We start from the raw sequence: 20,430 nt of genomic DNA, 5'->3' as shown, positions 1-20,430 counted from the left end.
AAAGCAAAGAGTATCTTATTGAAGTTATTTATTAAGCTAAACCCATTAGCTTGGGTCCTTCATCCATCCACCATGGTGGATGGCTGGAGAAAGACCTCAAGAAACCACAAGCTGGAGATCTTAAGGGGGGCAGTGCAAGGCAGTCTAGGTGTATGAAACAGTCTCGGGATTGGTGCGCTTCCAGGTTTGGGTGACCCGCCCTGTGTTGATTGGTCAACTGGTTGTTATGGCCCATAGGCCCTCCCAGGGCAGTTGCTATGTTCTGCAGGTCACTGTTGTGCACTGTCCATAAATCACACCCAGAGCTGTAAAGCACAGCCCCACCAGCTAACTTCTGATTGGCTCCTTGCCACGAGGAGGGCATCTGACTTCCTAGTGACCAGGACAGGAGCAGCAAGGTCATGCAAACACATGGTAGCCTGTCATGGCTGCTAAAATGGGGGACTGGTCACTACAGTTTTCACATAGCAATGATAACCCTAAGACATTTGCTAAGCATCTAAAACATTCTACTTAAATTTTATAGTGATTTTAAAATTAAACTTACAAGGAAATATTTTGGAATCAAAGATATAACTGAAAGCAATGTTTTCATCAGTCACAATGGAAAAAAGTATATGTAAAATAAAGTACTATTTTACACTCACTTGAAGAGCTAACCTAGGGAATAATGGAAAGCACTTGTGAATAAATAATAGTAAGGGACACTTTCTCCAATCAACATGTTTCTGAAAAGTAATGAACTAATTTAGCACAGCCTTACCTTCAACCAGTGACAATTCCTAACCCTAACTTGTCAGAACTGTCCCCCATCTTTAAAGATTTCAGTGAATTTCATTAAGCATTCATTCCTCTAGGTAACCAAGGTTTAAAATAATGAATTGCTTTCTAAGTCTGTAAAGTGCTCTGACTCTGTAGGATGCCACTTGTGAAATGTGCTGAATCATGGAGATAATGTTTTAAACAAGATCATGACCGCTGTTAACTAAAAGCTTCAGACAATATAGGCACTTTTTTTTTTTTAAATCAGCAAGACAGAGAACTAAACATTCTTGGAAAAGGAGAAAGGAACAAGTAGATTATTCTCGATTTTTCTTGTAGATGAAAGCTGTGTGCATTGGTAAGAGGAATACAGTTAGATCACCATCACCCACTATCAGAATTTGTGAGCATATTCTATACTAAACAACTTTTATGTAAGTTACTGTTCACAGAATATTTATTGATTCCCATCCTGGCTAAATATACTATAAGCTATTCTCATTCAGAGGTTTAAACCAGAACATAAGCTAACGTGTAGATATTAAGTACTAAGTACAGATAGTAAGTCCAAGAGTATTCTGTTTCCTTTTCTGAGAATATAATTTTATCATTTTCTCCTTTCCTCCTTCCAAACCCTTGCATATATCCCTCCCCACTCTGCTTGAAACTGATGACCTCTTTTTTTTCATTATTATTATATGCATACCTCTAACTGCTCAGTCTATACAATGTTATTTGTATGTACACATGTCAGGACTGGTCATTTGTTATTAGCTAACAACCCATCTGTTTGTTCTCCCTGATTCTGATCTTGTAGTTCTTTGTGCAGGGTTGAGGCCTCACAAGTTTTCTCTGTCCAACAAGGACAATAGCCCAGTTTTTGTACCAGCCTTCCTGGTACTTGAAGCCCAGGCCTCTGCTGTTTACACCTGTGCTCTTGTTGTCTGGCTGTCCTGGACTTCTTGGCATTTCCTCATCCACTGTAACTTTGGGAAGGTCAAGTGGACAGAGCTCTGCTTCATGACTCCCTCAACACCCCCATTCACACAGCAGTAGTCTTCTAACATTTAAAGCATTTAGTTCTGAGATCAAAATAATTTAGAAACCATCTCAGTCTCTTGGCTCCTCTGTCCTTGAGTTGCAGTCTTAGGTACTCCACCAGTTTGATTTAGAAACTGGTCCTCCTCCCAGTGCTTTTTTGTTGTTTATTGAGACTGTTTCTCTGTGCATCCCTGCCTGTGTACATGTACCACATGTTCTCTATCCATTCATTTATCAATTATGTGCAGTTCACTAGGGATGGCGTGTCTTCTACATACTGATTTCACTTCCTTTATCTCTCTAAAGTAATGGGATTCGATTGCTGGGTCATATAGCTTGTATCATTTTGTTTCTCTGGTAATCTTCCTTACTGCTTTCTTCAGTAGATGTAGTAATTCACATTCCAACCAACAATGTGCAAGGATTTCCTTTTCTTCCTGATACCATTTGGCATTTTGAAAAGTATTCTTGCTTTTGTAAGTTGGTAGCTCATGGTGACTTTGATTTGCATTTGACCACTTTTATGTCCTAGGGAGTATTTTTAAGTCTGTTGCAACTTTTATTCCTATATTCTGTATATTAATTTTTCTTTTTCAGACAAGGTTTCTCTGTGCATCTCTGGCTGTCCTGGAACTCACTCTGTAGACCAAGCTGGTCTGGAACTCATAGAAATTTGCCTGTCTCTGCCTCTCAATTGCTGGGATTAAAGGCATTCGCCATTACACCCAGCTTGTATATTAGGTTCTTACTAGACATATAGTTTGCAAGCATTTGCTCAGTTTCTGTATGTTCTCTCATTCATTTCTTTTTCTCTGTAAAAATGGTTTGGACATTCTAATTTTTGTTTTTTATAAGGATATTTTTTTAAGGGTATGTAGTGGGTGGCAGGTGGGATTCCAGAAAAATCCTCACTCATCTGAAAACTCAGTTCCTCAGCTCACTTTCACTTTCAGACTCACACTAAAGGGCTCTGCCAAGCTGACCTTTATTCAGAGTGAAAGATATCTCACCTCATTTATCTCTAGGAGGATATCCAGCTTTTCCTTTAACAAAGATATTGTCCTCTCGAGGGGCATTGGTGGTGCATGCCCTTAATCCCAGCACTCAGGAGACAGAGGCAGGCGGATCTCTGTGAGTTTGAGGCCAGCATGGACTACAAAGCGGAGTGCCAGGATAGGCTCCAAAGCTATACAGAGAAACCCTGTCTCGGGAAAAAAAAATATGTATGTATGTATGTATTGTCATACTCCTGGCTGGATGTCTCAGCACTGTCATCTGGCATAGTTCACAAGTTGGAAAGTTATGAAGTCCTATGGAGAACTTCACAAGAACTATCCAGAGAACTCTGGTCATCACTAGACTCCTGAGTGATATTCACCAAGAAAAGGTACATATACGACACTTTAAGCACTAATTGAAACTGTTAATATATACACCTACTGATTCATATTAAGAAACTGACACTGGTGTCCACTTTTTTTAAATCTCTCTCTAATAAATGTATACTGAGAACCCACTATTCAAGGCAGCAGCTGCTATCAGAGACAGAAAAATGAAGAGACAACAGATCACGCTCTGAAGGAAGTCACAGGGTAGGGCTAGAGTAATAACCAGTGAACAACGGCAGTGAGAGCAGAGAGGGAAGAGCTTCCACGCCTGACTTAGGAATCAGGACACTTCTCAGACATGAGACTTAGGATGAGGCAGATCTTCCAGAGAGATGTGTGTTTATGTCAGAGCATGGACGTGTGGGGGGACAGGAAAAGATAAGGAGAGAGAAGCAAGGAAAATATAGTTTTCATTTCCAGTAACTGTTGGAAACGTCATGTAGTCAGGTGCATGGTTTACCAACTATAAGAAATGAGAATGATGAACACGACAGAACACAGAGCACAAAGACTCTTATGTGTTGGGCTACAGAGTAAAATCAGATTTTACTCTGATTTTTACAGAGAAAATCAGATTAATCTCAATAATATATTAAAAGATAAAGTAGAGAGAATCAAAATTAGAGGCTAAAATCCTAACAGTGTAATAGGAGGCTGCAAAAGGGCTAAACTGTGTCTGAGGTCGAGATAGAGTAAGAAAGCCTCTTGTCAGGAGGGCTGCTGGACAGCTTGTGACTGGAGCAGATTCGTCATCCTATCACCCACCTGAGTGACTACATATGGAACTTAGCTGGTTACTGGGCTGGAAGCCCAGAATTTCGATGCAGACACAGTAAAGGCAATTGTCATCTGTGTGCTCCTGTAGTCCAGTGTCTTCTGTGCTCTCTAAAAACAGAGAGGCGTCTGAATGGACAGAGTTCATTATTTCCGTGAGACTCATCTGCTGCCGTAGCAAGTGAAAAGAGTTTTTTACAAGACCGCCGGTTCCAGATGGAAGACCTGTATGTTTAAGTAAATAAAAATACAATCTGATAAAGATACCATTGGTATCTTTCTCATGATGTCTTAAAATAATACTTTTTTAAGATGAAAATTTAGAACTCTCTATGCCCCAACATTTAATTTTATTTAGGAAGGAAAGAGAATAATTTGTTTTAAATTGTAAACATAAAAACAGACAGCACATATACCTTTATTATTTCAATAATGTGTTTTTCTAAATAAAAAAAAATCAGGTTATATGAACGACCATTTCAATTAACTCTGATTTAACTGCCTAAACAAAATCAGTACTTCTGAAAAGTATATGTTGAAACAAGATTATAAAACTATTAATATGGTTCATATATACACATTCACTAAAATGTAACAGTTCATAGCACACAATAACATGTGTAAAAACTAAGCAAATTCCCATCTTCCTTCACTGTAAACAAATAGCTATGCCTCTGACCCATGAACTAGTTTTAACATTACTCTTGCACTTTAAGAAAGAACTATTCTGGGTTTTATCAACTTGAGAGGCTAGGATCCTTGCTGGAAAAACAACTGCACTTTAATTTTAAGTTGATTGAATTATTTTGGTTTAGTGTTTAAATGTTGGTTTAGTGTTTAACCCCAAAATTTAGTAAGCCTAATTTTTATTGTTTCCTCACTAAATTTCATTTTTAAGGTAAGAAATCGCACGAGAACAAAGAATACATTACCTCCTGAATCTTGGGAAAACATTTTTGTACCTCGGTCATCTGGTGGAGGCAAGTACTTTGACTGAAAATAAGGAATCTCCTTTACCTAAAATGCATACGAAACATGGTCAGCGTCATCATACAAAGAAATTCATCTTAAGAACATTAAGGGAATTCAGGGAAATGCAACAAATAGAATTACTGTAGCATAAATCTATAAGGTAAAGTTTATTTATTAAACATGCTGGGTGTGGCCATGTGTACATCGCTTGTGAATCTAAGCTGTGAAGGGATGGCCACCTGAGCTCCAAATTCAATGAGCAATCCTATTGTGGTGATATTGTGTTTATGATCAAATAAAGCTTTCCTGATAATCAGAGTGTAAAGTTAGCCAGAAGCCAGGTAACGGTGGTATACACCTTTAATCCCAGCAGACACACTAGTTAGGCAAAGAGGCAAGGCTGCTCTGGGCGTGAAAAAAATCAATGACTAAAAAGACAGTAAGTTACATGAATCTAAAAGACTGTTAGGAATTTATTAATTACAGATAAATCAAACAAGATGCTAATTTATTACAGTTGGACAAGGTTAACATTCCAGAGAATGGATACTTAACAAGATTCTTACTCATAAGAGTTGAGTAAACGTACACAACAGCTAAGAATGTAAGATTCTCAAAAACCTTTATTTTTCCCATAGTAAGTGTATCCACTATAAACTAAGGTTCTAATAAGCAGTCACAGAACAACAACAACAAAAAACCTAGCAGGAAGCCAGTTGTAGGAAAACAGTGGTACTCTGGATGTTACCTGGAATATATCATTGATGTCCACTGGAAGGGCAAGTCCAATGTAGTCATCAGAACCTCCATATGTAGCACTGGATACCATGGACCTAACTGAGGAAGATCGCTGCAGGGTATTTTGATTAATAGGACTTAATAAATCTTCTTTATCTAATGATGCGTAACTTAAAGCTTTCATAAACCTGGAACATCACAAAAAACCTTGAATTAGTTTGATTTGCATTATTAAGTATATTAAAAACAAACAAGTATACAAACAAAACCCCCTAATCTTATACCACCATCAAAGTAGCTAGTCAAACACAAAGCAGTACCCATCTTAGTCTGCTGGAAACACATAAGCACTTTAACATTAGCTGCTATTGGCCAATACACAGGTTACCAGTAATGTTAAAGTCACCAAAAGAACAACTGTTATGTTCTCCCAGGTGAAGATGAGAAGGTGCGTAATGAGAGCAACATCAATATGCAGAAGTAATAAAGGAAACTAACCTACAGACAAGTACAGCTCAAAGACTACCCGTGCAGTCAGCAGAGGCTGTTGGACTTGCTATACTGCTAAAGGTGTATCTATTAACACCAAGTAATTTACTTATGAAAAATGAGATTAGTCATCAATCTTCTGGGCTAATTAATGCTTTCTTATCACATAAGATCTGTATAACATAGAAGGTACACATACCATAATAAATATTACAAGGATATCATTTGTAAATATTACAGGGGATATCTCACAGAACACTAGTCTTGCTTTATAGGACACTCTTCACAAATGATTGCCTAACCATGGTATGTGGACATCTCTATAAGATGCACTTCTGTCATACAGATCACTATTCATGCAATAGACACTGTTCACTCTGTATATGCTTTGTCAAATATATGAAACAGTATTCAAAGTCTCACATTACTAACTAGAAAACCAAGTCTTATAAAGTGAAAAATATAAATCAAAGGATTATTTCACATAAACACAAAAAAGAAATGTGCTTTAAATAGTAGATTCTAAGGTTATAGCAGCAAAAACAATTCCTAAGTTCCAAAAGAGTATTCATATCTGAAATTTATGAACTGTATGAAAGAAGTCAATGTTTTTCAAATGGTGTGTTCTTGTTTCTTTGATTCTAGTAAACTCCCTAAAGACTATATGAGTTGGAGGGATTATGGGGGTATTTCACTTTTCAATTCTATTTTAATCAGCTGCAGTTCCATTTTAAACTGTCTTATTTATAGGTTTTTTTTTTTGTGGAAAACCTTCAAGAAGAAAAAGTTTGTTTCTGCTTAGAAAGTAACATTTTAAGAGTTTACAAGCACTCATCTAGCCTAGTCTCTGCCAGACAACTCATAAGCTCTGTTTCTTCGCTGGAGCTCTACACCCATGGCTTATTGACAGGCATGTGGTTCTGTTATGGATTCACAGAGATGCCAGAGATAGTGATTTCTAGTTACACCAACTGTTACTGTACCATTTTATGAGAGGGAACAAAATTTACTATCTGCTATCAGCACCTTCTTTATAAAATATTCCACTAAAAATCAGATGTGAGAGACTGATAGATTATATAAACAACTCCCAGTTCTGATAGTGAGAATATCCTGTAAGCTAATGTTTACTTTTTACCAGATACTAGTCTAATTACTTGACACCTAGTAATCGATTTAAAAGGATATGAATCGCCCATTTCCGGGCCGCTTGCCTGTGCTTGGGGACTGCCACTGCAGCTTCCATCCCAGCTGCTTCCATCCCAGCAGCAGGAGCCAACGCACCCCAGCATCCTAGTCTCCTTCTCCACCACTTGACTAAGACTATCAGTACCTGTCTCCAGGCCACACTCCTGTGCCTGGGGTCTACCACTGGGGCTCCCATCCATCCCAGTGGGATTCAAAGCACCCCAGCATCCTAGTCCATTTCTCCACCCACGAGACCAGGAAGTGGAGAGCTACCAGAACAGTGGACTTGCCTACACCCACCAGAAGGGAACCCTGGTCCCACACACACCAGGAGAGGAAGAGGAAGCATCTGAAACCCACTGCAAGAACGGATGGGAAGGAGACAATATAAAAACATAAGGAGCAACAGAAAAACCAATATGACACTGCCAGAGTCTAGAGACCCTACACCAACAAGACTAGAACACCCCAACACAAATGAACCAAAAGAGAATGACATTAAAAACAACTTCATGAAAATGATAGATGCCCTCAAAGAGGACAGGAGAAAATCCCTAAAAGAAATGGAAGAAAAAACAATCCAAAAAAACTGCAAGAAATGGAAGAAAGACAAAGCAAAAAATGCAAGAAACAATTCAAACAGTGCATGGGCTGAAATCTGAAATAGAAACAATAAAAATAAAAATACAGTCTGAAGGGATGCTGGAAATAGAAAAGCTGGGAAAACGGTCAGGTATTACAGATGCAAGCAAAACCAACAGAATACAAGAGATGGAAGATAGAATCTCAGGTGTTGAAGATATACTAGGAGAATTAGATTCATCGACCAAAGATGAATCCCTAACACAAGTATCCAGGAAATATGGGACACCGTGAAAAAACCAAACTTAAGAATAATAGGTATAGAAAAAGGTGAAGAAATACACCTCAAGGGGGCAGAAAACATATTCAACAAAATCATAGAAGAAAACTTTGCCAACCTAAAGAAAGACATGTCAATGAAGGAGCAAGAAGCTTACAGAATAGCCAATAGAGTGGACCAAAAAAAAAAAAAAAAAAAGAAAGAAAACATCCCCTTGATACATAATAATCAAGATCCAAAAACATACAGAATAAAGAAAGAATATTAAGAGCAGCTAGGGAAAAAGGCCAAGTAACATATGAAGGCAAACCTATCAGAATTACACCTGACTTCTCCGCGGAAACTATGAAAGCAAGAAGGTCCTGGATACTCTACCAACGTTAAGAGACCACGGATGCCAGCCAAGACTACTATACCCAGCAAAGCTTTCAATCAATATAGAGGGGGAAAACAAGATATTTCATGACAAAACCAGATGTAAACAATACATATCCACTAACCCAGTCCTACAGAAAATTCTGGAAGGAATTCACCAAACCAAGGAAGTTAACTACAACCAGAAAAACATATGCAATAGATAATCCCAGTTTACTAACAGGCAAAAGAAAAAATGGTGGAAATCTACATACAATTCCACCACCAACAACCATTCCAAAACAAACGAGAATGAGCTATCAATGGTCATTAATTTCCCTCAATATTAATGGTTTCAACTCGCCCATAAAAAGACACAGGTTAATAGAATCTATCTTTCTGCTGCATACAAGAAACACACCTCAGTTTCAAAGACAGACATTATTTCATTGTTAAGGGTTGGGAAAAGATTTTCCAATCAAATGGACCCGAGAAACGAGTGTGGGTAGCAATCCTAATATCTAACAAATTAGACTTTAAACTAAAATCGATCAAAAGAGATGAAGGAGGTCACTTCATACTCATCACAGGAGAAATCCACCAAGATGAAGTCTCAATTGTGAACATCTATGCTCCAAATTCAAAGCCATCTACGTTCGTAAAAGAAACATTGCTAAACTCAAAGCACATATAAAACCTCACAATACTTGTAGTGGGAGACTTCAACACCCCATTCTCACCAGTAGACAGGACCACAAAACAGAAACTTAAAAGGATACAAAGGACCCAATAGAAGTTATAACCCAACTGGGTTTAACAGACATCTATACACAAAAGAATATACCTTCTTTTCAGCTCCACACGGAACCTTCTCAAAAATCGACCACATACTTGGCAACATAGCAAACCTCAATAGGTACAAAAAAATTGGAATAACTCCATGAATCATATCAGACCACCATGCCTTAAAGTTAGAATTCTACAACAACACCAATCACAGAAATAACTCCATGAATCATATCAGACCATCATGCCTTAAAGTTAGAATTCAACAACAACACAAATCACAGAAACCCTACAATCTCATGGAAATTGAATAATGAACAACTGCACCACTCCTGGGTCAAAGAAGAAATAAAAAAAAGGAATTAAAGACTTCTTGAATTCAATGAGAATGAAGATACAACATACCCAAACTTATGGGACACTTTGAAAGCAGTGCTAAGAGGAAAGTTCATAGCACTAAGTGCCCACATGAAGAAACTGGAGAATAGTCACACTAGAGAATTAACAGCACAACTGAAAGCTCTAGAACAAAAGGAAAAAAAAAAACAATGGAATCTTGAAATTTGCAGGCAAATGGATGGCACTAGAAGAAACCATCCTGAATGAGGTAACCCAGTCACCAAAAGACAAACATGGTATGTACTCTCTCATATATGGATTTTAGAATGCATCAGGGGAATGTAAGCCTACAATCCCAGTGCCAGTGAGTCTGGGAAACAGGGATACCCCAGAGAAGTGGAATGAGCCAAAATCTCCTGAGCAGATTGGGAACATTGGGGCAGGGGAGAGGGAACCAGGAAAAAGAGAGGGTGATAAGAGGAGGAGAGAAGAAGGCATGGAGGAGTAGGAAGGCTGAGTCGAGATAAGAATAGAGGAGAACAGGATGAGAGATACCATAATAGGTGGAGTCATTATAGGTTTGAGGAGAGAGCTGACATTAGTGAGATTTCCAGAGATCTACAAGGATAACACCAACTGGCAAACTAAGCAATAGTGGAGAGATTACATTAATAGCCCCTCCCTGATGATAAGTTTGGTGACTACCTTATATGCCATCCTAGAACCTTCATCCAGTGACTGATGGAAGCAGAGACAGATACCCACAGCTAAACACTGAACTGAACTCCAGGAACCCAATGACAGAGATGGAGGAGTGATGAGCAAAGGGGTCAAGACCATGATGGTGAAACCCAAAAAGACAGCTGACTGGATAAGTGGGAGCTCTTGAATCCCAGACTGATGGCTGAGAGGCCAACAGGGGACTGATCCAGACTCCATGAATATAGTGCCAGTGAGGAGGCCACAGAAATCACTGGGGCCTTGGGTAGTACATCAATGTTTACCATGGTGTATGAATGATCTTTGGGAGCCCATTCCACATAGAGGGATGCTCTCTTAGCCTGGACACATGGGGAAGGGCCTAGGTCCTGCCCAGGATAAAATGACAGACTCTGGAGATCCCCTCAAGGAGGGCCTCACCCTCCCTGGGGAATGATATGGGGATTGGGTGGGGGGCTGGTGGAGGGACGAGGGAGGAGGGGTGAGAAAGGAAGCTGGGATTGACATGTGAAGCATTCATGTTTCTAATTTAAATAAAAACATATATTGAGGATAAAAAGGTATATGAAACATTTTAATGAATATAATTCAACTATGCGAAGTCCAACAACAAAAACAATGTAAGTGGGGAACTTCTGTAAATTTCAAAGTGTATCATTAAAAAAAATACTTTATAGAGGCCTATGTCCAATGGCTGCAAACAGCAGCCTCCTTGATAGCACATTTTCCTGCTGCCTGCGTGGGTTGCCCCATGACACAGTGGCCAGGGATCACATTAGCCAGGTCATTGTGTCCACCTGCAATAAGTTTCAGAATAAGAACATGTAATTAAGGACAAGTTCAGTGAGCTCTAGAAGACCAGCATCTCAATGATGTGGGACTTTACCAAGATTAATGCCGATGAATTTGAAAGCATGATAGTTGAGAACCAGTTCATCCCTGGTTATGGGGTCAAATACATCCCCAATCATGGTCACCTAGACATGTGAAAGGGTAAACTAAACTCAAAGGCTTCATTCACTTCTAATAAGTTAGAAATAAAGCGACTAGACCCTCGGTCAACCCCCTGCTTTAGCAGTAATTACAGGCTACAGGAAAGACACATAGGCCTCTGACACAAGGAAACTCCAGATCCTTTGGCCTCCCAGAGCCTAGGGCCAAAACTGAACACAAAGAAACTCCAGATCCCTGCCCCAGCCTCCTAGATGATTGGTTCCTGGGAACTGTTTGGCCACAAAAGAAATTCCAGGGGAGACCAAAACCTTCCTGTAGTCTCCAAGATATGGTTATGAAAACTATTGGTATCTATGTACAACACAGGCCACCTGCAAGTAACTAGACAATGCAATAGAAACCACAGAATGTTCCGTCTCAGCACTGACCAATGAAAATAAGTGGTACACAGGTATTTCATGCCAAAATATGACTTTGAGAAATTCTCTTGATTGTTCCCAAATGTCAACCAATCATAAACCAACCCATACCTACTGATGTAATCCTGTAACTTTTGTCTTTAAAACCTAGCAGTAGACAGGGAACTTCACTCCCTCTGGAGGGCTGCTGTGACAGCTAGCCAGACAGGGTCCCTGTCATGGTTGAATGAACAATTAAAACCTTGCATTTGCAGTTTGGTTGGTCTGTCTTCCTGGTGATCTCTGGAGATCTTTGCAACTTGGGCACAACAGTGGGAGACCCTGCAGTCCTGATGGCTTCCATTGTGCTTTCCTACACCCCCACCAAATCATGGTCAGTAATAAATCTCACATCCAGTCAAAAAATGAAAAAAAAAAACCTAAACTGCATACTGTTAATACCTTGATATGATCTAAACATGGAATATTTAATATATAGAAACTTTTGATTAGTATTGAGGAGCCAGGAATTCATTTTTGTGTTTATTAGGTTTCTATTTAATAATGACATGTACTTAAAGCAAATTAAAATTTAACTGAAATTTTCAGTTATTTTAAAAAATATTAAGAGGTCAACTTTTGGAGCTTTAAATTGACCTACCTGAAAAGGTTGTTTGTTATTGTAGGTCTTAAGCTCCTGATTCCCCCGACATGCTTCTTTTTAAAATCGATCCTTACAGAAGCGAGAAATAAATTAAAAAAAAGCTTGTGACTTGTGTAACCTTGCAAAACAAGTTTATTTTCAGGGCCTAACGGAGTTTATTTTCCCCCCTTGCAGCTGCAAGAATCCATTTCAAATCATATCAGGTAACAAGGAGCTCAAAGCCTAATGTGGTAAATGGGTCAGTTCTGAGACTTGGCCTCTGTGGTGATCAAGCTGACTAATGTCTTATGTTTCTATCTGTTAAAAGTCAACCACTTTCACTTATTTCTAAGCATGTATTGCTCACCTGCTTGGTGTCAGTCTTGACTCAAAACTGTTGGCCTTCATGGTGATCGTATCAGTAAACAGTACGTCTTTTGCTGGGGATGCCAAAGCTTCGGAGTGTGATAAGGATGGGTGCATTCTTTGCTGTTGTAATCTTTTCAATGTAGCATAGCCAAAGGCATCTCTGGAACTTGTGTAGCTAAAGTTGCAATCTGCTAGACTTTTTATTGTTGCAATGGAGGGCGCTTTAAGGGACTGTGCTCTTCTAGGAAGTGTATGAGAAGAACCTGGTGGCACCAGGGACACTGAATTCGATTTGGAGAGAGACAGATGGTTAGACTGTGGTGTCAAATAGTTGCTTGTCTTAACAGTTTTAGTACTTACCACAGTACTCATACTTCCACAGTCTGTGTCCATAGTTGTAGGGTCTGTACCAACTGTCTCTCGAGAGGGACTTGAGCTCATTGAACTTATGCCACTTGTTGTAGTGTCTGTGTTGAAGCTTTGGCTGCGGATCTTCATATGTGAGCTTGTTGAACTTTCTACAACCAACTTCTCCCGGCTTGTGTTTTCTCTGTGATTCTCTGTACCAAAGCTCTTGGGGAATTTCAAGTCATTCTCTCCAATACTTGGAGTGCTGCCAGTGTCTTCAAGGTGCTTATTCCCAACAAAGGAAGTTTCTAGCTGTAATGTTTTCTGTGCTGTGGAGATGTGTGTAAAGTCATCACTGTGATTAAAGTCAACACTGGGCTCTGTAAGTGTTCTGATTCGCCGGTTGCTTGTCTTATTTTCAGACGACAGTTTTCCTCCTTTTGGATCACTGCTACTACGGTGCTTTTTATTAGGCAAAGTAAGTGAATTTAAGATACGATTCTTTACAAGTTTGCTAGAGGCAAAAAAAGGAAATGAATTTTTATCCTTTATGGGTCCAGGTCGGTCATAAAATGCTGGCTCTGCATCTTCATTGATGTCAAGGAAAAATGTACTGGTGGAGCTGCTGCCGAACCGGTCATCCTCCAGTATGAACATGCCTGTAATTGGAGAACCCGCTGTCAGAGTATGCAAACGTGAAGAAAGAGTTCATCACAGTGCTCAGTGCTATCCCACCTTTAAGCAGTCTTCTGGGGGACAGTTAAGAAATAAAAGTGTCCCCCTAAAGATCAGATTTAGGGTATGAATAAAATACAAGATTGTTGTCATGTGAGGATCTGTCATTTCTAAAGAAAAACTTCAGGCTTATTCTAGTATAACATATGTTAAAGTTTCTTTTGATTTTTCCAAATATTCTGGATAAAATTAAAGAGAAAGCAGAAGACATCTACCCTTTGAGCATACTCATTCTGTTAGCACAGAATGGGATGGTTTCTTTTTTCACATCACCGTGGCAGGACATATTCATCTTAGAAACAAACTCCTAAACTTAAAATATACTGCAGCCTTCTATGTCAATGAACTGTGCATGTATGAGTTCAACTAAATATATTCATAGAAAGGTGCTTAAATTAAATATGTACATATATTTTTCTTGCTTTTATTCTTTAAGAATAAAATTTACCATTAAGTGTCTAGATTAGGTGTTAAATGATCTTAAGATATAAAGTATTTGGAAGATTTGTATATACGTTAAAGGATTTTAGCATCTGGATTTGGGTACAGAGTGGAAGTATGAGATCTCACATAGGTATGAAAGGATAACCACACTTACAGATGACAAAGACATACATGTGAGCTTTGCATTTAAACCAATTACGTTTACTGTCCATGTACTAAGAAACTCACCAAACTTAGTGTCTAACTGTAATACTTCAGTTATCTCAGGTGTCTAACGGTGCCAATAAGATTTATTCTATTTGTAACTGTTCTATTAAGTAATTATTAAGAATTTTGAATATATTTTCAAAAAAGACAAAGTAAAATCATAAATGAACTTGCCTATTTTATTAGCTTTCTGTGTCTGTGAACTCTAAGATATATCTTTTCATATGCAATCTCTCAAAAACCAAGTTGCACCATGTAATAAAGAGTATGAAGTAGTGTAATAGACAAGATATTTTTCCTCTTTTTTGGGGGGACTATAAATATTAGTACTTCTTATAACTCAAGGCATCATGGACCTGATGAAATATGGTCCAATATATGTTAGATTATCTTTATATTTTGAGACATGATTTTACACTGCTGTCCAGGCTGGCCTCAAGCTCAGAATGTATCCCTGACTAGTCTTAAACTTTCAACAGTTTTCTTGCCACAGGCTTAAACACTAGGAATTACAAAGGTGTATTTGTAGACCTAACCTCTCTCCTCCCCTTCCTAACAGATACTGGTAAGTACACAATACCTCTGACAGGTACCCAACTTGGTCTTGGCCTTATCCTTCAGACTGAAAAAGCCACAAGAATCTCCTGCATGAGCCTCCTGAAGAGCTGGAATTAAAGGCATGCACAACCAGGCCTACTCTATTACCACGTTTTCTTTTTGTCTTTTTTTCCCCCCTTCCATTGCATTCTTTGAGACAGGGTTTCTCTGTATAACAGCCCTGGCTGTCCTGGGACTTACTCAGTAGACCACGCTGGCATAGAACTCATGGGGATCCACCTGACTCTGCCCACCAAGTGCTGGGATTAAAGATGTATGCTACTACACCTGGCCTGTATTTATCTTCTTAAATCTAAGAAACACTCCTTGAATTCTGTGCAACCCATAGCACTCAACTCTTGAAACATGCATTTCGTGCATCATTTATTTCTGACATCCTATCTTTTAACACTTCCACCAATTTCTGTTTCTCCTCCAGTTCTGGGGCATAAAAACCAGAGATTCACCTGAAACAGGAAAGTGCTCTACTATTGAGCTACCCTGTGCTTCCCATTCCATATAACATCTAACGAAGATATGACTCTCTTGGCAAATACATTCTCCTTCACTTGTGTATTCTTAAGAAAAAGAAAGAAAGTATTAAGTAAATGAAAGTAGGTAAAATCTGGCTAGGCTTGCTTGGTCTGAAAGCAAGCAGAAGTGGTGTCTCTGGTGTGTGACTTATTATCTGTGAGCACACAATTCCCTCAAGCTATTTAAAAAGCACAGGAGAGACCTAGTTAGGCTGGAGGCTGTTATCTCTGTTGTGAGGTCAGAGCAGCCTTTAATAGGATATCAACACCAAGCCATTATCTTTGAAAAAGTAAACTCTGGCCTGAGTATGGCTGCATGCCTGCACTCCCAGCACTCACGAGACAGAAACAGGAAGAAAATCATCCTTGGCTGTTTAGCAAGTTCCAGGTCACATGATACTCTATATAGTCCACAAACTAAGTAGAAAAGAGAAATGTGAACTTCGAATGTAACAATACATTTAAGCTTTGAACTCACAAATGAAGTCACCAATGGATTAGTTTATGTGAATGCATCACAATACTCACTTGATGGTGCAGACTCACTTTCACTGTTATGTCTAGAGCTGGTTGACTCAGAGTTCAAACTGAGGGTGCTTGGGACAGAAGAGAGCTCATTGCAGAGCTGTTCCACATCATCTGGAACCACTGGCCACAGATGCTTGCGACTGTGCCTCACAGAATCCCAGCTGTGACATTTTAGAATATCACAGCCTTGCTTGGTTTTAGCTATGAGCCCAAGAACATATACACAGGTCCTGCAAGGAAAAAAAAAGTTTATAATTCCAAGATGAGATTTTTAAATGACCATAAAATAGTAGGCTATATGGATATCTACATTTTCCTTAAGAAGACATTTAAAAATTGTTTGATTGTGGAAAACAGCATATTAAATGTAGTGGAGAAAATGAATGAAAACCATGTAAGTCTCCCTAATAAAATAATTAAAACAAAATACAGTACAGCAGGATCCTAGCAAAATATATTTAAATTAACAATATGAATCTTGAAATACTGAACCGTACATCTATTTGTGAATAAGAATATATTCACTAGAAAGACTTCTTAGGTACGTAACATACCCTCTGATGGAAAGAACCTCACACTGTTTTGCAAGTTTTAGTATATCTGGAATCACATTTTCTTCCTGTAGCAAATTAAGCCCCCAATTCGATGAGCCAATATTTCCCTAAAAGAAATAATATCAAATATTTATGACTAATATTTTGAAGAAACTTTGAAAGCCACCAAAAAAAAAAAAACACATTTAAAGCCAACTATGAGAGAGAAAAGACTATGCAAGGTAAAAACAAATCCTTAACCGAGGTATGCTAGGAGTAAGCAAACATGCTGTTTGTCTTAGAAGGAGAACAAAGGCAAACACCACTTGCTTAATCATCTATTTCTTCAGCATAAGAATAACCTTTAAACTGGTAAGAACAATTTGGTCTTTGAATATTAATCTAAGAACATGCTCAAGGTGAAGTAATTTTAATTTATTTAATATTAGTGGGAGGACCCTAAAAAACAAAACCCATAACCATTGAAAAGATCAGAAATGTTTATTACAAACCAAGGCCCAAAGAGCGGCTTTCAGTTTTTTAATTTCTTCCCATTTATCCAAGTCTGGAGTGCGAACATTGTGACAGAGTTCTGTGATAACATTCTAGAGAAAAATAAGAAGTATCATGTAAACAACAATATATTATCCTTCTAAAGTATTTTCTCATAGTTTGGCAGAAGTCAACCAAGGGTTTACCTTCGTCACTTCTGCACATTTAGAATTCCAAGAGTGACTTTACATATAGCTTATTTAGGAGCCATATTAGTGCACAGGTACTGAATTCATATTCTAGAAGTTTTGTCACTTGTGGTGATATATTGTTTACAAGTTAATAAAACTTGCCTGAAGGATCAGAATGCAAAGCCAGCCACACCGGACAGACATAGAAGCTGGGCAGTGGTGGCACACATCTTTAATCCCAGGACTCAGGAGACAGAGGCAGATGAATCTCTGTGAGTTCAAGGCCACAAGAGTGAATTCACACCTTTACCCCAACACTATAAGGAAGAAGCAAAGGGTCTCATGTGGCAATTATTCTCCAGCCATGTTGAGAAGAGCACAGTAGTCTAAGGTTCTGAGGCTTGGTGGAGAGCAGTGCAGTCTGGAGATGCAATCTGAGGTTCAGTGGATCCCCTTAAGTCTGAGCATTTGGTAGAAATGAGCTCTCTCTAATGGCTAGCCACTTTGCTTCTGCGATCTTCAGTTTTAAACCCAATACCTGTTTCTGGGTTTTATTATTCCTACTATAGTCACCAACTAATCTGCATTAAGGTTCAGTTCAACCTCTGATTCGAGGAAGACGGCAACTTAGTTTTTTCATATTATTTGATTATAATTTCTTCAGTAAATCATGAAGAATACAGACCTGAGCTGAGGTTAACTCAACACAACAAATCAGTTATTCAGTTACTGAACTTCCCCATGCCTTGAATTTCTAATCTAAAAGGAATAACGGCACCTGCCTTACAAAGTCTCTTGAGTTAATGAATCATTTACATATGAAGTACTTGGTACCTATAAGTCATGTTTTAAACAATTTGTGTGTGTGTGTGTGTGTGTGTGTGTGTGTGTGTGTGTGTGTGTGTGTGAATGTCACAAACCCCTTGTAGATATCAGAGGAAAACCCATACAAGTTGGATCTTTTCTGCCACCAAATGGCTCCTGGGGATCAAATAAACTATTAAGCCAGACAACAAGACAACTTTTGAGAAATCTTGGCAAAGATATTTATTTAGCACTACTAAGAGTTGTCTTTTACTCTTTTTACAATTTACAATACATATTATGTTTTTACCTGTACTTCTAGTAAATGACATCCTGTTTTGTGGTGTACCAGTTGTCCATAAAGATGTACCGGCAGATAGACATGAGGTCGTTGTAATCTAGTATGATGAAAAGAGGACTGAAAAAGTTACTAGCATACTTAAATAATTAAGTAAAAATTATCAAAAAGCAGGATATGATTTCTAACAAAACAATAAAGATATGACAGTATGAGGAGTTCTCTGAAAAAAATAATAGTTTTGTAAGTCTCACAGTTAGTTTATGGTGAAAAAGCTGGAGCTAGAAAAGCCGACTGGATTAAGAATATAAAGTATATCTAAGTCAGGTGACACAAAGCATGTTTAGCATGCAATAAACACCACTGGAAACTTGGGGCAAGCACTGCACTGCAGAGATTTTTCCTCTATCAGTGTATGGAAGGTCTCAAAAACAGTTTTTAAATGACCTATTAAAAGTTGATTTTAAATTTGACATTTGAGAGGCAGTAATACATGGACCCACTGACTGGACCATACCTTTGGTTACTCCGACGAACGTAGTTATCACCATCAATAGGTTTTCTGTATGTAGTGAGTGCTTCATTAAGTTGTTCCTCAATTAAGTCAACATATTTTGAATTGTATTCCTAGAAGATAGTATTGTTTCAATTTTATGTTTTCATAATGACCCTGTCAATACATTATGTCAGATATTTAGCAATTTTTGAAGCATAAAAATGAGATAAATAAAAAGCATGTTCACAAGATTTTGAAAAAGGACAAGCATGAGTCATGAAGGCAAATGTTCTATCCCATCTACAAGTGTTCTGACTAGCTTCTCTCTCTTTCTGAGGTTTCCTTGAAAAAGTTGCCTTCTTATTAAGCTCTAAAGATATTCAGTATAAATTTAAAAAAGAAAATTAATTGTACTATATAATTTCAGTGTTTTTAAATTAAATTCTTTACCATACCAATTTAGATCAGGTAAAAAATAAATTTATTTCCTACATACCCTTTGAAAAAAAATCCCAGTTCAATGGTTTTGATTTTTGTTTTGCTTTTTTTTTTTTTTTTGCTGTTGTTTTTTGCGACAAGGTTTCTATGTGAAACTGTCCCAACTGTCCTGGAACTCACTCTGTAGACCAGGCTAGCCTCGAATTTACAGAGATCCACCTGCCTCTGCCTCCCGAGTGCTGGGATTAAAGCTGTTAGCTACCACTGTCCAGCCCAGTTCAATGTTTTAGGCTAAGTACATCATGTTGCTATGTGTATTACAAAAGTTTTCTATTCTAAGCTTCAGCAAAAATTGGTAAATCCAAATTTGAAAGGCAATTCAGCAGTATTTGTTAGAAATTAAATTATGATTCATTTTTGTAGCAACAATTACATTTTAAAAATTTAATTCAATTTATATGTTTTCAGAATTATAAAATATATACTTTTATACATACCTGTATGTAATAATATTGAGCAAGTAATAACATTTATTTAAAAAATTAAGCTGGGTTGGGTACAATCTAAATATACATTAATAACAGGATTGACTATATTATGTAGCCACTAAAAAAATAAGGGAGTAGTCAGTGAGTTATCTTACCAGGTAGACACTTGCTACCAAATCTGACAGCCAGTTCAGTCACTAGAGGCTACATGGTAAGAGGATATGAATAACTCCTGCAAGCCCTCTGACTTCTACACAAGGTTCATAGCATATGCATCTACCTATCCATCCACCCCCTTAACACACACACACACTTAGTTTAAAAAAAGAATGCGGTAGATCTGAATAAATTGCTCTGGAAAGATAAAATAGTAAATGAAAATTTTCAGTTTTATATACATTTGCAAACTGAACTCATCCATTTATCTTTTGAATAAAGAATATTTATATACATTTGCAAACTGAATTCATCCATTTATCTTTTGAATAAAGAATATTTATAAGTATATATGTGTGTATGTA

The 20,430-nt window shown here is 38.0% G+C and overlaps 1 protein-coding gene across 5 annotated transcripts in view; it reads right to left on the bottom strand.

Moving 5' to 3' along the window:
* The window catches only part of Rictor (RPTOR independent companion of MTOR complex 2), a 103,623-nt gene that overhangs the window by 9,260 nt on the left and 73,933 nt on the right, over window positions 1-20,430 (bottom strand). For 4 of the 5 annotated variants that reach the window (XM_005077984.4, XM_040757580.1, XM_040757579.1 and 1 more), the window contains 10 exons: window positions 19,005-19,114; window positions 18,500-18,587; window positions 17,215-17,307; window positions 16,724-16,830; window positions 16,170-16,399; window positions 12,776-13,784; window positions 12,427-12,498; window positions 5,686-5,863; window positions 4,898-4,982; window positions 3,957-4,190 (listed from right to left, as the gene is read on the bottom strand). In XM_005077984.4, the coding sequence (XP_005078041.1) occupies window positions 3,957-4,190; window positions 4,898-4,982; window positions 5,686-5,863; window positions 12,427-12,498; window positions 12,776-13,784; window positions 16,170-16,399; window positions 16,724-16,830; window positions 17,215-17,307; window positions 18,500-18,587; window positions 19,005-19,114 (2,206 nt within the window). The remainder of the gene's footprint in view (window positions 1-3,956; window positions 4,191-4,897; window positions 4,983-5,685; window positions 5,864-12,426; window positions 12,499-12,775; window positions 13,785-16,169; window positions 16,400-16,723; window positions 16,831-17,214; window positions 17,308-18,499; window positions 18,588-19,004; window positions 19,115-20,430) is intronic. The other variant, XM_005077985.4, reaches the window with a different exon arrangement.

This window comes from Mesocricetus auratus, unplaced genomic scaffold (assembly GCF_017639785.1).
Source record: "Mesocricetus auratus isolate SY011 unplaced genomic scaffold, BCM_Maur_2.0 Super-Scaffold_100015, whole genome shotgun sequence".
Taxonomy (NCBI): Eukaryota; Metazoa; Chordata; class Mammalia; order Rodentia; family Cricetidae; genus Mesocricetus; species Mesocricetus auratus.
This window is presented reverse-complemented; position numbering and strand designations above follow the sequence as displayed.